This window comes from Salvia hispanica, chromosome 6, assembly GCF_029641045.1.
Source record: "Salvia hispanica isolate PSC_SH4W2 chromosome 6, Shi_PSC_v1, whole genome shotgun sequence".
NCBI lineage: Eukaryota > Viridiplantae > Streptophyta > Magnoliopsida > Lamiales > Lamiaceae > Salvia > Salvia hispanica.
The window spans coordinates 33,844,540-33,857,713 of record NC_142697.1 but is presented as its reverse complement, the minus strand read 5'-3'; the positions used below and the strand labels follow the sequence as shown (position 1 = coordinate 33,857,713).

Genomic DNA, 13,174 nt, shown 5'->3' with positions numbered 1-13,174 from the left:
CATAACAAAAAGAATATGACCCAACTTAATTAGGACGAAAGAAGTATATTAGTGAAACTCATTTTTGTCACACAAACATAATAGTAATTGAACTCTTTTATAATTGAGCAGATAACTCGTCCTTCTTATAAGATATTTAAGGGAATAGGTGTTCTATTTTTAACATAGTATTAGAACATATTCATGTTAGTAACAAGTTTTTTTTATTGCAAACTTGCAAGCGTGAAAGCCTAATAATCATTCAAGCCTTACACGTTATGGGGTCGTACAACAACATCTTCTTGTCCGCATCAGTAAAATGGTAATCCTAACTCTTACACCCTTCCGTACATGAAATGTTGTCTACTTTTGTCATTTAGTTCCGTTCGCGAAATATATTCTATTTTTTTCTTTTTCCATTTTGCATAAATGAAGCTCACTATTCATTAACTCATTACACTCACATTTTATTATAAAACTAATATATAAATGTGGAACCCACAATCCACTAACTTTTTCCACTCATTTTCATCACATTTATTAGAACCCGTCGAGTCAAAATGTGGAGAACATTTCATGTACAGAGGGCATATAAATGAGTGGACAATCCTCCCTACGTATAATACCTTTTAAAGATGTGAGCAATCCATTTCCACCAAATACTCCTTCCGTCTCACATTTGGAATCTAAGTTCACTATTTCCATAAATGATAATATGCCCACATTCCACTAATCTTATTCCATCCACACTTTATTACTCCCTCCGTTCACTATTTCCATAAATGATAATAGGCCAACATTCCATTAATTTTATTCCATCCACATTTTATTACTCTCACCGTTCACTATTTCCATAAATGATAGTAGGCCCACATTCCACTAATCTTACTCCATCCACACTTTATTACTCCATTCGTCCACAAAATAGTCTCATCTAGCCATTTTTAATAGAATACTGCCCTAGTATATAATTTAATATTGTTATTTCACTTTCAAATACTTTTCCACACATGGGCTAGCTGTTGGTGGTTGTTCTATTAGTTGAACTTTCTATTCTCAATTAGCATCAATAGAAAAACTACCAATGTAGTTATGAATTTTCTTACAAGAATATTTGTTATTAGTGTTAACTAGCTAGGTGCTTAGCCAAAAAATCACGACGAATGGTAACTCCAACAAACATAAAGCAAACTCTTATGTATATAAAAATAACTAAAATATTAGTCTACAAATTTTCAATTTCTTTAATTTATATAAATACACTAAACTTTGCAAACTCTTATGTATATAAAAATAGCTAAATTAATATTAGTCCACAAATTTTTCCACTTCTCTATTTATTTGCATATAAATACCCGAAACTTCCGGCTATTTAATGTAGTCTCTTTCAAGTAATATTTCTGGCGTATTTTGTTTTGGTCTAACAATACAGTTGTATTCTCAATAGAATGGGCCACTTAACTTGTGGATGAGTGTGTTTGGGTCCAAAAATTGTGCTTGCACATGTAGAATTTAATTATGCAGGGGATATTTTTGCTAAAGACAATATGATGACTTAAATTTTGTTCGAGTTACTTCATGGACCTAAATATTAGTATTTCATATTTCACTAAATGCAGTTTTCCGCTAAAATTCAAGTTAGAATTCCGTAAATTTCGCAGATGATTTTCCAAACTGCCCTAGAAATCAAGCTCTAGTTTGGCCAACCGAGTTCGTTTAAAAGGAGAAAACGTCAATTTGTGAGTATTATTATGATTTTATTAATTTTTTGGAATTTTCTAAATTTAGTTTTAGGTTGTTCAGTGTTTGTAGGAAGGTTTTACACGCCATATGAATACTGTGAAAATCATTTTCAGATGCCAACCTTAACTAATTTGATAGTACATCATAGACTCCCTTCTTCCACCTTTAATAAACATTTTTCAAACAAATAAAAATTACTCCATAAAATATTTTCATGCATTGTAACTCCCTTCTTCCACTTCTAACTCCTGGATATAATCGAGAATTCACAAATATCTACAAAATAAAATTAAGGGAAACAGTAAAATACAGAATAAATTGACCTAACGAAAGGTGGACTTAAGTCAACTTATTAAATGCAATATTTAAAATATGTTATGATTGACTCCATTATCAAGTTGTATGTATGCACGAATTTGTTCCAATCAATTGAAAACGACTACGACGCCTTCCATGTGATTTTCTAATATCTTGCCGGCCAATTGCATAATTTGCATGTGATTTTTTTAACCTATACCATAAAAACAATTATGCCCTTTGTCCCGTCCTAAGTGGAATATTTCCCTTTTGACATGAGATTTAACACAGTGTTATTTTGTTAGTTATGTTGACAGAAGATAAAGTAAGAATGAGAAAAATTAGAAATCGAGGGTGATGTTTCTATATTTAAAAATATGTCATTAAAGTGCGACATTCCAAAAAACAAAATGTGTCAATTAGGGTGGGACGGATGAAGTATTTAATAACTGGACCGCGGCCGCCAGGACATATGGTTTAGCTACAAACCGTGCTTGGTTAATTCTAGCTTGCATTAATAAACCAATGATCTATATAAAGAGCCATTTTGAACCGGATGAACCGGTCGATTCGCATGTGAACAACAGATCGATTCACATGTGAACTATCTACCGATTAAACTCATTTTTAATTTTAGTTGAGTGTGACCAAAATAGAGGCTTTTGCACTAAAATTTGGTAGGCGCTTAAGCCTTCAGCCACTTGACCTCTATGTGGACGAGGATAGCATGACCTTATTAAGTCATACACTTTCCATGAAAGGTCAAAATTTTACAGTGGTGAAGCTCAAGATAAAAAGAGAATTCTTGGTTGGCGATCTGATGACTAAAAGGTTATGATAAGACGGACTCAATTTTTTTTTTTTAACTATCAACCTTTTGTCATCATTTGACCGGATTTTTCAGATAATTAGTACGAATTTCTAGTCTAGATTCACATCTAATAATCATTATATTCCGGATAGTAATGAATTGCATTTTCTTGGACATAGTCTGAGACTCTGAGTGTTACTGTAGTTTATTTTAATCAGAGGTTGTACGTGTTACGGTAATAATTAGTGCAATAAAAAAATGGCTAAGGATATTTTAACGCTATTAATAATATTAATTTATATTTTTTATTATATCAATGTTTTATAAAGTGCCTTTATTGTTGGTGTTCTGGCCAAAAGTAAAAGTGTCCTAAAAAATATAATTATAATAAATTATCCTCAACTTAGAAACGCGCGCTTGTTTTTGTGTCCTAATTTGTGATTCTTTATGATCGTCCAACAAAATTTGTCAATTTTGATCCAGCATGAGTTTTAAGAAATATAATAAAAACTGAGTTGAAACATTTAGTGGAATATAGATTCTACTTTTATGGAGTACTATATTAGTTTATATATAAACTATGAGTAGGAATGAGTTAGTGGGTGGGATGTAGGGTCGTCCCACTACCAAAATTGGTAAATGTAAAACGTGACAAATTTTGTTAGAAGAACAGAAAATGAAACAAGTGATAAACATTCTAGAACATCGAAAATAGTATTCCCTCCGTCCCGCAATAAGAGTCACACTTTGTTATTTTGGTCCGTCCCCCAATAAGAGTCATACTTCATTTTTACCATAAATGGTAAGTAGATCTCATATTGCACTAACTCACATCACTCACATTTTAATATAAAAGCAATATAAAAAAGTTGACCTCGTATTCCACTAACTTTTTCATTCCACTATTCTTTACATTTTTAAATCTGTGTACACAATATGAGTGATTCATTGTAGGACGGAGGGAGTAGATAATTTTGATGGATAAAAAAATATGCGACAGTTATAAATGAAAATCCAAGAACTAAACTTGTGGCTGAGTGTGTTTTGGTCCAAAAACAATACTTACATGTCCACTACGCCATCTTACTTTTAATGTGTACGTAGAATTAAAGTATGCAGAGGAAAATCAATTGATTGACTTAAATGAGTTAAGTCTTAATTTTCTGCGTTCCCATCGTCCACTCTCGACGCCGATAACTGCAATTAATTAAGAGATGGATAAAAAAAGGTCTAATTTGAAAAATAGTAAATGCATGACAAATAAATATGCATTTAATTTTCCACCGATGAGCAAGGAATTATAACTAAAAACGTCGACGTGGTCCTCACGGTCAACTTGTTTTGTCATCTACCTTTCCATTAACATCATATCCCTCTCCCTTCAATCTATATTAAATATCACATATTTTCTTATTTGGATGGTCCCAATAAATGTCTTATTTCATTTTTACTGTTTTCTGATAATAGACCTTTTATTTTACTATTTCATTTTAACTCATATTTTATTATGAAAAAACTAATACAAAATATATAAAAGTAAGACTCATTTTCATTAACTTTTTATACCCACTTTTACTAACAGAGTTAAACAATTTCTTTAAACCTTCGTCAGTCGAATGTGGAACATTTAGTGGGGACTAGAGGGGGACTTACTTTCTCTTTGCATGTACACACACTACCAAATATTCATAAATATCAACAAAAAAATCACTCACTTTTCAAACATACACAATCTAATCATTCATCAATGAAAAGAATTAGAATGGAGACTTACTTACTTTCTCTTTCCCTTGCACTTTTCATTCTAAATTCCTTGACCCTCTCCTCAACCCAAACAACTCCCAACTACTCCACTGATCAACAATCCCTAATTATCTTCAGAAATTCCCTCACACAAAACCCTAATTCCCTCAACAACTGGTCCACCAACACCTCCATCTGCGAATGGACCGGTGTCTCATGCGGGCCCCGCCACCAACGTGTCACCGCCCTCAACATCTCCGGCTTCGCCCTCCACGGAACCCTCCCTCCGCATCTCGGAAACCTAATGTTTCTCCGATCCCTCGACATCAGCTCCAACAACTTCACCGGCCCCATACCCTCCCACCTCTCCAAACTACGTCGTTTGAGGACGATAAACGCGGGATTTAACAACCTCACCGGAGAAATCCCGCCGTGGTTAGGATCTTTATCTCAACTCCAACATGTCCGTCTCAATAACAACTCCTTCTTTGGGACAATCCCTCCTTCTTTGTTCAATGCTTCCACTTTGCTAACTTTGGAGCTCGGAAACAATTTTCTTGAAGGATATGTTCCGAAAGAGATTGCCAATTTTTCTTCACTAGAATGGTTGAATTTGAGAGGGAATATGTTCATGGGCACTTTGCCTCGTGGCATCTTCAATATTTCTTCTTTGGTGTATTTGAATATGAAACTTAATGGTTTAAGTGGTGAGATACCAAATGATATGTGTGGTAATGAAAATCCAAAACTCAAAAGAATTATAATGGATAACAACCAGTTGTTAGGGAGGATTCCACCAAATATTGGAAAATGCAAAGAGCTGGAAGAGATTTGGTTAAGTAGTAATGAGTTAAGTGGCAGTGTACCAATTGAAATTGGGAGTTTGAGCAAGCTCAAGGTTATATCATTCTCGACCAACCGGTTAACAGGTATGGCTGTCTTCTTGTCGGCACATGTCATATTTTTTAGTAATATATTAAATGCTTTGAAATTGATGTTTCATTTTATACTTGGATTTATTTGAACACCTAGTAATGTTAATAATATGATAATTGATTAATGATATGTTAGAGCTTTAACCTAATTATACCTAATTCATTAATCTATCTTTATTAAGATTAATTTGAATAAGCTATGATAAAAATAAGATTTTTAGAATTCTATATTTCTGCAATTTATTATGGGGGTGCGTTAAAATAACAACACTCTTAAAATGACAATGTGACATCATGCTAGACTGCAATAGTATAAACGCTAGACAGCAATCTACAACAATCTATAGATTGCAGTCTAGCGTATTGGATATTGCAGGCCGCGTCACCTTGCAGTCTAGAGTATTGGATATTGCAGTCTAGAGTATTGGATGTTGCCGTCCGTGTAAATTTACCCTTGCGATTTTTTTATGATTTCCACATGACAGCTGATTATTCGTCCACGTGTACAAATGATTGGCTAGAAATGGTGGTATAGTGTTATTTTAAGAGTGGTTGTCATTTTAACACATCCTTTGATGAATAGTTCATAATTGATAAATTAATGATTGGGTTATAATTTGCTTATGAGTTCATATATAATACACGGTAATTTAGGTGTGTCTTTTTAACATAAAGACCTCATATAGTTTTTTGCTCGAATTCATTAACTGTATCTTATATATGACCCTAATATTTGATTGAAAGTTGTATATATAGCTAATTAAATTCTGTGTTTAATTGATTATTTTCATCTTCTGTACGTAAACCTTATAAAGTCTTGATATATGTGTGGACTTAAAATATAGGTCCCATACCAAAGGAAATCGGAAATCTTACATACCTCAAAACTCTAGGACTCTCTTTAAATCAGCTGGAAGGTATGTTTTCTGTCGCATTACAAATTTCATTAATTAAATCTATTCATATCCTCAAGTTAAGTATCAGAAATATTTTCATACTCTTTATATAGGGAAAACATAGTTCTAATCGTACTAGATATCTCTAAAAATATGATACGAATATATATCTATAATTTCATTAATTAAATCTATTCATATCCTCAAGTTAAGTATCAGAAATATTTTTACTCCCTCCATCCAAAAAAAATAGACTGTTTTTGCCATTTAGGGGTATCCACCAACTTTGTACCAAGTCTAAGAGCATCCGCAATAGCGAACGAACAGATGGACGAGCGACCGACTAACGGCTCGTCCGTCGCGCTCGTCCACTATTGGAGTCGGTGAGCTGGCGACGGACGAGCGAGTAGGACGAGCGGTCATCCGTCAGGGGAGGGCGTTAGCCGATCGCTCGTCTGCTATTGTGGACACGCGATTGGTGAGCGATCCTAACGTTTTTTTCTAAATTTTTTTAAAACTCTATATATACGTCTCGTTGTTGTATTAACGAGTTTCTCTTCCGTCCGTATTCGTGTTGAATTTTTACTATGTATTTGCGAATCTGTGAATTTGTTTTATTGGCTAGGGCGTCGGCTAGTCCTAGTGCTAGGTAATTATTGTACTGTGGTTAGTCCTAGTGATGTGGCAGGAGGTGTTTTTGGTTTGTCCTAGTGCAAAGCTATTGGTTAGTCCTACCTATTGTGAATGCTCTAAAAATGGGAAATTTTCAACCAATACTAACCATACACATCATTCTGAATGTGGACCCCACAATCCACTAACACTCATTCCATTACCTTTTCCATCCCTCTATTACTTTTTCATATCTCTCTCTTACTTTACCAACTATACATTAAAATCGTGTCATTCATAACTTTGTCTATTTTTTGTGGACGGAGGGAGTACGTAACTCGAAATAGTCTTCAATTTGATGAATAGTTTATAATCGTATTTAGGAGTATCATGGAGCTTTTCATTTTTCTTCATTGAAAATTTAGGCTCGTTGCACGGAGTATTTTCATTTTTTCTGTTGACGGTTTTGACTCGTGTGTAAAAGCATTTCAATTTAAAATTGATAGTCGTGTCGAGATTAGCTAGTTAATCTAGACAATTTTTACTTGTAACTAGGAACCAACTTAGACATTTTTTGCTCGAATCCAAAAGTCTATTACTCCCTCCGTGCATTAATAAATGTCTCATTTCCTCAAGTTTTAAGAAATTTTTGATTTTGTAAAAGAAAGTGGTAGAAAAAGTTAGTGGAAGGTGAGTCTTACTTTTTTATATTGATTTTATATTAAAATGTGTGTGGATTGAGTTAGTGGAATGTAGCATCCATTTTCTGAATATAGTACTACAGTCTAGACGCACTTTACACACTACATGCACTCTACAAATATTTCACACGCTACACACATTATACAAATATTTCACACAGTACACACACTACAGACATTTCACATTTCAAACACTACACAGTTCGCACAATACACAAATTTCACACACTATATACTTTTCACACACTACACACATTTTGACACCTACAGACACTACACACATTTCACACACTACACATATTTTCACACACCACACACATTACGCACACTACACACATTTCACATACTACATACCACACACATTTCACACACTTAACAAATTACACACATTTCAAGCATCCATTTTTTTTTTTTTAGTTTTTAGATTTTTTTTCCAATCCGATTTGAATTGAATTGAAAAACTGAATTTGCCTAGTGTTTAAACTGAACCAAACCGAAAAACTGTAAAACCGAGCCAAATTTAAAATTTCAGTTTGTGAATGATGTAGGCGCAGTGTGTGTATTTAATGTGCAGTGTGCGTAGTGTGTGTAATTTGTGTGGAATGTGTGTATTTTACATATAGAGTATGTAGTGTGTTTCTTTTGTGTATAGCGTGTGTGTAGAGTGTGCAATGTGTTGAGTATTTTTTTTTTTATAATGTGCACAGTGAGTGTATAGTATGTGTAGTGTATGTTTGTATGCAGTGTGTGTGCATAGTGTTTGTTGTGTAGTGTGTGTATATTATGTGCAGTTTTTTTATTATTTTAATTCATACTTTGTATCATTACTCTATGTAATATTTCCAAATCGTTGTTCTAAATTTGTATGGCAGGTGAACTGCCAGAAGAGCTAGGTAAACTAGCAAACCTTGAGCGTTTGCATGTTGCCTTCAATGACCATTTAAATGGCTCCATCCCATCTTCCATATTCAACATCTCAACATTGAAAGCATTACAACTTCAACAAAATCTCTTTTCTGGAACACTCCCACCAGACATGGGGGCTACACTTCCCAATCTCGAGGATCTTACTCTATTCTTAAACCGACTCAGCGGCACAATCCCAAGCTCCATCAACAATGCCACCATGCTCACTAGCTTGCAACTCAACAGAAACTCATTCACCGGCTCTGTTCCCGCCTTCTCCAACCTACACTACCTCGAAAGGCTCGCCCTCTGGGAAAATAATCTCACCGGAGCGAATGAACTCCTATCTTCCCTAACAAACTGCCCCGTTTTGAAATTCTTAGAAATTTCATTCAATTATGAAATGGCCGGAGTTCTCCCTCCTTCGATCGGGAACTTCTCGAATTCGCTTGAAGTTATTAGGGCTACATACTCTGACATTAGAGGTGGCATTCCCTCTGAGATTGGAAACTTAACTAGTTTGCTGAATTTGCAGTTGTCTGGTAATAAACTCACCGGATCCATCCCAACCACTATTCGAAACTTGGAAAACCTCCAAGTATTGAGGCTTGGAGAAAATCAACTTGAGGGGAAAATCACAAATGATCTCTGTCAGCTCCGGATGCTGGGGGACTTGAATATGAGTGCGAATCTGTTCACTGGCTCGATCCCGGGATGCCTAGGTGAAATTCAAACCCTAAGAAGCATCTCCTTTGCGATGAACAAGATGAACTCGGCAATACCTTTGAGCTTCTGGAGTCTTAAGGATTTGGTGTATCTAGAGTTGCAATCAAACCAATTGAGTGGTGAGCTTCCACCACTTATTGGAGATTTGAAGGAAATAGACATATTAGACCTCTCGTATAATCAATTTTCAGGTAATATTCCTAGCTCGATTGATTTTTTAATGATAACAATTTTGATGGAAGCATTTTTGATTCCTTGGGAGATATTATAAGTTTAGAAACGCTGTTTTTGCATAACAACAGTCTTTCTGGATTCATACCTAAGTCACTGCAACACCTCGAGCTTCTTGAGTACTTCAATGTGTCTCACAACAAATTGGAAAACTTACTAGACTTATCTGTCTCTTTATGATAACGGCTTGATAAATATGATTTGATAACTTACTTTGATTTCAGAATAAAATAATCTGACTTATCTGTCTCTTACAATTGGTCTAATATAATTTTGAATCTTTAAGTTTACTTCTCCCATAAAATTTCAGCTTTTTTTATAAAATTTTGTTATTAATTTTGACCTCTCTTCAGTACAATGCCTGGATCTTACTTTTGAATAAGTATATAGGTATGTTTCTAATTAACAGACTCACATTGACAGGTGAAATTCCAACCTCTATCACCAATGCTTCTCGGGTTTCCTTTATTGACTTGAGCAGTAACTCATTCACGGGTTCCATTCCCAACTTCGGTAATCTAAGCCAGCTGGTATTCCTTGTCCTCAGTAAAAATAATCTGACCGGAGCAGAATCTCCCAATCAAGAATTGGGATTTCTTTCTTCTTTATCAAACTGCCCAAATTTAAGCTACTTGGATATTAGTAACAATCCGATGATGAATGGTGTCCTTCCAGCTTCCTTTGGAAATTTGTCTGTTTCTCTTGTCACCTTCACAGCATCCAACTGCAGCATCAGAGGATTCATCCCACCTATATTTCGAAAAGGATGTATGCTTGAATTACTCGATTTCAATGGTAATAAGTTGGAAGGAGCATTACCCCAATCCCTTTCAAATTGTCAAAGTCTGCAGGTTCTTGATATTGGAAACAACAGAATACAAGACACCTTTCCAGTTTGGACCGGAAATTTCACTGATCTTCGCGTCCTCATATTGAGATCCAACAACTTTAGTGGTACCATTTCTTCTCTCATTTCCAAAACCAGGCTTCCATTCCCCAAGCTTCAAGTTTTTGATATATCTCATAATGCATTCATTGGCAATCTGCCCCAAAGATATCTGAGGAATTTCAAAGGGATGATGGATGTACAAGAGAATCATCCAGTAGATCAAGAACGGGTTTCATTTTATAGATATTCATTGACATTAACAGTGAAAGGTTCAGATCTAGAATACGAGAATCTTTTGACTACCTTCACAACAATCGACATGTCATCCAACAGATTTTCAGGCAGTATCCCAAACTCCATAGGAAATTTGAATTTCTTGATATATTTGAATCTGTCTCACAACTGCCTCACAGGAGGTATACCTGCATCTCTTGGAAACGTGGCAGAACTCGAGTCGTTGGACCTGTCTTCAAACCGATTGGAAGGGGAAATTCCAACAGAGCTTACAAAGCTCACATTTCTTGCTGTGATAAACCTTTCCATGAATAATCTTTCAGGGAAGATACCTCAATCCAATGGCCAGTTTTCCACGTTTGAAAATACATCATATGCTGGGAATTTTGGACTGTGTGGATTTCCATTAACACGAAAATGTGAAGAGCCTTCGCCTCCTGTCATGCTGCAAGAAGAAGATCATGATGATGATTATGGTATTCTAGACGGATTCGGTTGGCAGGCGGTTGTTTCCGGATATGGATGTGGATTCGCAATCGGTCTGATTGTGGGTGGTCTGACTCTTGGGTATGGAAGGCCTAAATGGTTGTTGGAATGGATCTACAGATTTTACATGATAAAGATGAGAAGCCGAGCACCACAAAGAAGAAGATAAGAATTTGAATAATGGCTATTGTGTTTTGTCACATTTGTTTGCATGTTATGCTGAACTTTCTAAGTTGTGTTCTACAATCCATTGCTTCCTTATCCATGAGTGTAGGGTTGGCAAATTGTGCTTGTTGTGTCGTTATCGTGTCGACACGATAACGACACGATACGGTAACAACAAACACGAACACGACCCGTTAAAAAACTCTAAACACGAACACGAACACGGCCCGCTACCCTCAGACATGAACACGATACGAACCCATTAACAACACGAACCACTTCGGGTCAACATGACACGATAACAATGTTGGAATCTATGCCGGTCAATGGACTTTGACCAATTATAATTTCAACGAGACATTTAATTTTGTGAAATTAAATGATATAGAGTCGATCTATGTTCGGAGTAGATGACCGTTGTATATTCATTTTCTCAAATGCGATTCCCGGTGAGTGAGAAATAATGGATTAAAGTTGTGCAAAATTGTAAACTTAATGAGCTGTGAGAGAAGCTTAGCGAATAATTATGAGAGTTAATTATGGTTACAACCTTATTAAACCAGTATTTAATAAGAAGGATTATTACATGTAATAATTATAGTGGACTAAGATGGGTTGTAAAGCCCACACGCGCGCACACACGCGCGCTACCGCCGCCCGCCCCGCCGCGAGCCGCGTGCTGAAGTGATGCAGTACTAAGACGTGGTAGTAGGGTCAGAACATCAAAAACATTTGGTCCTGACTACATTGGAGAGAAGCTGTTCAAAGCGAAATTGATTCAATTTTGCTAAATCACACATGGGTGTTGGTTCGGTGCAAAACCTTTAGGGTGCAAATGAGTGCTTAAAACAAAATTTGAGGCCGATGGAACAGTGAATAAGTATAAAGCCTGACTGGTTACTTGGGTGTTGGTTGATTTGCCCGAATGTGCAAAACCTTTAGGGTGCAAATGAGTGCTTAAAAGAAAATTTAAGGCTGATTGAACAGTGAATAAGTATAAAGCCCGACCGGTTGTAAAGGGTTTTAAACAAAAGGAAGGACATGACTTCTTCGACACTTATTCACCTGTAACGAGGATTACATCTATCCGAGTGCTTCTCGCGATTGCTGCATTGCACAATCTTGAGATTCATCAAATGAATGTTAAAAGACTGCGTTTCTAAATGGTGAACTAGAGGACGAAATCTATATGGAACAACCCGAAGAGTTTGTAGTACCTGGACAAGAGAAGAAGGTATGCAAACTGGTGAAGTCCCTCTATGGATTGAAGCAAGCACCGTTACAATGACACTTGAAATTTGATAATGTAATGTTATCAAATGGGTTTAAAATCAACGAGTGTGACAAATGTGTCTATATTAAGAACACTGAATAGGCATTAAGGTTAAAATGGTCTCATTGATAATTGTACTAAATACACATAATTCGAAAATATACACATTTTATTGGCATTATATAAACTGAGCTCAGGCATATATACATTGCACTTGATGCATTACACTACTGTAACATACTGCATTAAGCCCAAAGTGCTTGTAAATTTTAAAGCACACTTAAATATTCGTAGTACAATTTTTCAGTGTTACTGTTATACACGTTGAACGTATGGTATCATGTACATTTACTTAGGACATCAAAGTAATGCAATGAAGAACATTATAGAAATATACTCAACAAATTATATTTTTGTGCAATTTTTTTTTTTGTCGAAAAGTATGCAATTTAGACTTCATTAAAATCCTCGTAAAATAACCTTTAATTTGATACTTTAATTTGATACTATATGGCATAAAAAAAAAAAAAAATTTCAATTGAAAGAA

The 13,174-nt window shown here is 35.4% G+C and overlaps 1 protein-coding gene and 1 long non-coding RNA gene across 3 annotated transcripts; one reads left to right on the top strand and one right to left on the bottom strand.

Moving 5' to 3' along the window:
* Positions 1 to 3,486: 3,486 nt before the first annotated feature.
* On the bottom strand, positions 3,487 to 4,750 carry LOC148923656 (uncharacterized). 2 transcript variants are annotated; one of them, XR_016132799.1, is made up of 2 exons: positions 4,609 to 4,750; positions 3,487 to 4,027 (listed from the first exon to the last, which is right to left on the bottom strand). It is a non-coding gene; the product is annotated as an uncharacterized LOC148923656 (long non-coding RNA). The 2 variants fall into 2 exon arrangements; XR_016132798.1 differs by having other exon boundaries at positions 4,605 to 4,736.
* LOC125193069 (uncharacterized) lies at positions 4,557 to 11,450 on the top strand. Its single transcript, XM_089061171.1, has 4 exons — positions 4,557 to 5,502; positions 6,354 to 6,425; positions 8,590 to 9,540; positions 10,004 to 11,450. The coding sequence occupies exons 1-4, from the start codon at positions 4,578 to 4,580 to the stop codon at positions 11,356 to 11,358; spliced, it is 3,303 nt and encodes a 1,100-aa protein (XP_088917297.1). The 5' UTR covers positions 4,557 to 4,577; the 3' UTR covers positions 11,359 to 11,450.
* Positions 11,451 to 13,174: the final 1,724 nt, after the last annotated feature.

What these genes read in the sequence shown, in the direction of transcription:
- LOC125193069 (XM_089061171.1), top strand. Translation starts at nt 4,578, where the DNA reads ATGAAAAGAATTAGAATGGAGACTTACTTACTTTCTCTTTCCCTTGCA. An exon ending in CTCGACCAACCGGTTAACAG is followed by an intron (nt 5,503 to 6,353) that starts GTATGGCTGTCT and finishes CTTAAAATATAG; the next exon opens with GTCCCATACCAAAGGAAATC. An exon ending in CTCTTTAAATCAGCTGGAAG is followed by an intron (nt 6,426 to 8,589) that starts GTATGTTTTCTG and finishes TTTGTATGGCAG; the next exon opens with GTGAACTGCCAGAAGAGCTA.